Here is a 3936-nt window from a genome sequence, read left to right as displayed (position 1 = left end):
CTTTGCCAAGCTTGTTCTAAGTAGGTGCCTTAGACCACTGAGCCATCTCTCCAGCCCCTACACATTCTTAATAGCCAAAATTTAAGTTCTTCTTAGCTAAAGTTGTATCTCCCTTAATGCTTTTCTTCTCATAACCTTTCAACAGGACTTCATTGATTTAACTAGAGAAACCAGACCAAGGGCAAAGGATCGCAGTGGGCTCTCTGTGATTGACCTGACAAAAAGTGAGGAAGAAGATAGACCTTTTGACACTCTTGATTTGACTTTAGAATCTGTTATTCCCTCTCAGAAGGAACCATTCAGTCTTCAGACATGTGCCAGCCTGTCTAGCAAAGAGGTAATAGAACCTCGAGGGAATAGAAGCTCTTGGCCTATAGCACGAAGAATCATTAATAATGATCCTGTGGATTTGGATCTGTTGGAAGAAACTACTTTTGAAGATCCTCAACCCCCTGCATCCATCAGTCAGAACTCTCTTTATCCAGAAGAGCCAAATTGTAGCTCAGCTACATTCCTAGGTAACCTCAGCTTCTTGGCAAGCACACAGCTGTCTTCAGATGTTAGCCCCTTTTCTCCAACAAGCAATAATGGCTACAGCAGCAATCAAAGGGCACCCTTGCCATGCTCCCTGCGAACCTTGCCATCTCCACAGAGAACCTCACCATGCCCACCACGAGCCTCCTCCTGCCCACCGCAAGCCTTGTCATGCCCATCACAAACCACTCAGGGCCAGCTCCCAGCCTTGCCTCACCCACCTCAAGAGGTGCCATGCTTTCCTCAAGATGTGCCCTGCATTCAGCAGCATATACCAGTCCTATCTCAAGACTCATCATGGCATCTTCATTGTTCACTGAGCCCACCTCAAGGTTCTCTGGGCCTACCTCAAGATGTACCAGGCCCACCTCAAAACCTATTGTATCCACAAGATGTGGCATACCAGCACAACGTGCAGTCACTGCAAGATATGTCACAGTCACTGGGAGATGCGCCACAACCACTGGAAAACATACCACAGTTACCTGGCAACATAACACAGTCACCAGGCAATATGTCACAGTCACCCAGAGGTGCACTACTTTTGCCAGATACAGTACATTCATCTGAAAATGTGCAATGCTTATCAAGAGACATGCCATGTAAACCAGGAGACTTACCACAAGACAGACCTGACTCCCCCCACAATGATACACAGAATTGTGACAGTCCTATGGATATCTCAACTCCATCCTCTACAAGCTGCTCCCCCGGCCCACCATCTCCACAGCCTGAAACTTCCTTAGAGAAAGTTCCTCAGCTTTGTGTCAGAGAAACATCAGTCAGAAAAGAGATGTCATTGTCAGAGCCTGCCTGTGCCAGGTCTGTCCAGGTACAAGCACAAACATTACAAGGCAGAATATACAACAGACCATGCCTGCATAGAATGAAGTACTTCTTGCGACCTCCAGTCCATCACCTCTTCTTCCAGACACTAATCCCAGATAAAGATGCACGAGAGGTGAGCTAACTTACCTCCCCCTAGTGTTGAGTGTCTTGTCTGTAGGCATTAGATAAAGATACCTGTTACTGAAGTTCATATATGAAAGAATAAGCCAAGTGCAAATGATGTTTTTATCTTTTTCTCACTTGTGGAGATACCATTCGACTTAAGGTCATATCTGAGTTTGAATTTCAGCTCCATCCTTAAAACCAGCACCAAGCACTTTCCCTTTGTGAGCATTGGCCTTTCTGCTGGTAACGTGGACACTCATCAGGGCACTAAAAGCAGTAATATATAAAGTGCTTGTTTGTGTTTGGTTCATCATAGGCCATTATCACGTTCCTGACTTCAGTTTCTGTGCCTTTTTTCTCTTCCCAACACCTTTGTTAAAGCTCCCATATAACAGATAGAATTAATATTCTTGCACTTCAGAGCCTCCAGAATTACAACTCTAAATTTGGAGTAGAAATTTAATTTTAAGATTTTCATGGTAACGTTATTTTTCATTGCTCTTAATTGATCTGTGAGAACTAAACTAGATGTGTGAGGGGAGAACTGTGTTTTAGTCCCACAGGTTGAAGCCTTTGGCTGGGTTTTTGTTTTGTTTTGTTTTGTATTTTTATAGGGAAGGGTCTTCAGGGTGTTCAGGGTCTCACTATTAGATTGGACTTGTAGTGATCCACCTGTTTACAGCCTCCCAAGAGGTGGGATTATAGGCACATTGGCTGGTTTTTGTTATGTTCAGCCCCATCTCTAGCATTAAAAAGAGTAGCTTGAAGTAATTCAGAAAGTTAAAAGTTGGAGCAGTCAGTGCTTAGCTTAGCAAATGCCAAGAGTTTACACTTGTGTCTGGTTCTTCAGAGTGATACCTAGTTCATTCTCCTTTTTGGCTGTGGGTTGCCTTGGGTTGGTGAAGCATCTGTCCATTTTCAAGAGTACCCTTAGAAGCTGGGTGTGGCGGTACATGCTCGCAATCCCAAGACTTGGGAGGCTAAGGCAGGCAGATTGCTGCAGGTTCAAGGCTAACCTGGCCTACATAGTGAGTTCTACACCAGCTTGAACTATACAGTCAAACTGTCCAAATCAGAAACAAAAACAAACATGTATCCTTAGATGACTTGTGGGTAGGTTTCCATAGTTGGATGCAGTTCTTTGAAGGTGTCCCCCTTCTGTGTGCACTTAGCTCAGATTGAGTTGACAGTTTGGCTAGACAAAGTGGATTGTCATTATTCGTTAATTTTTTTTGCCTTCTTAAAGAACCTCAGACATCTAGAATATTTCTACAAATGTTTTCTGTCTCTCTTCTGTTTTCTTTTAAGGGTTTTATTTTTTTTTTTCTTCCTCGAATGCCTTCAGGGCACTTCTGGCCAGCGGGAGAGTTGTGAGGTTCGAACTCCAGGAACCTGAGGCCGACAGCTTTGTGGAAGCAGCCAGTTAAAGGACTGAGCTAGAGCCAGGCCCCCTCTGATTTCTTTTAGACCTTCAATAAATAACTCTTCACTAAAATATTTTTGTAGAACTTCTTTAACTAGTTTCCACAAGTGCCACTTAGCAGCCATTGGCTTTACCTCCTCTGAGTCTGTTAAGTCTAATGTAACTACAAAATCTATTATCACTGGGGCCGGGGTGATGGCTCAGTAGAATAAGTGCTTCCCTGGTAAGCTCAAGGATCTGAGTTCAATCCCCGGTTCTGCCAGAAAAAAAAAAAAAATCTGTATCATCAATGTGTTAGTCAGCCTTTTATCCCTGTGACAAAGTACCTGAGGAAAACAACTGAAAAGAGGAAAGATTTATTTTTGGCTCAGAGTTCCAGAGCCAGTCTGTGGTCCAGTGGCTCATTACTTTGGGCTGAGGTGAGACAGGACATCATGGTCCAAGAGCATGGTGGCGGAAAGCTGCTCACCTTGCAGCAGCCTGGAAGCAGAGAGAACAAACTCACTAAGGCTGTGCTCTTGTGATTCACTCACTTCAGCTAAACTCCCATCTCCTATTTCATCACTTCCTAATACTGCCAGCAAATCAGGGTCTCGTCAGTGAATTAATCCACTCATGAAGTCAGAGTCTTCCAGTCCCTTCTCAGAAACCCACTAAGCCCTGCCTTTACACAGTGGGTCTTCATAGCGGACATTTTGGATCCCAACTATAACTATACATAAAGGTCTAGTAAATGTAAATACACAAAACCTATAGCTGCCTCTCCCTATAAATACTTAATTTCAGAGCTGGCGATGATTTGGTGATAGAGCTCTTACTTAACATGTGTGTGGCCTTGAATTTAACTGCTCAACTCAAAATAGAAGTGTTTCCTGTAGGGATGATGTCTTTCTCTGGTTGCTGGGACAAGAAACCTAGCACCCAAAAAAAATTTTTTTTTTAATTTTATTTATTTATTTGTGTGTGTGTGTGGCCAGCTCAGCCCACCAGGGGGCGGGGCTGGCTGGCATGTGGTGCTGGGGGAT

General features: G+C 43.9%; 1 protein-coding gene across 1 annotated transcript in view; it reads left to right on the top strand.

Moving 5' to 3' along the window:
- Positions 1 to 3936, top strand: part of Simc1 (SUMO interacting motifs containing 1) — a 68154-nt gene that overhangs the window by 11508 nt on the left and 52710 nt on the right. Inside the window, exon 2 of the mRNA XM_023716495.1 lies at positions 146 to 1495. Coding sequence (XP_023572263.1) covers positions 146 to 1495 — 1350 coding nt within the window. The remainder of the gene's footprint in view (positions 1 to 145; positions 1496 to 3936) is intronic.

The sequence above is a fragment of the Octodon degus genome, unplaced genomic scaffold (genome assembly GCF_000260255.1).
Source record: "Octodon degus isolate 3935 unplaced genomic scaffold, OctDeg1.0 scaffold00048, whole genome shotgun sequence".
Taxonomy (NCBI): domain Eukaryota; kingdom Metazoa; phylum Chordata; class Mammalia; order Rodentia; family Octodontidae; genus Octodon; species Octodon degus.
The sequence above is the reverse complement of the archived record's forward strand: the minus strand, read 5'-3'. Positions and strand labels throughout refer to the sequence as shown.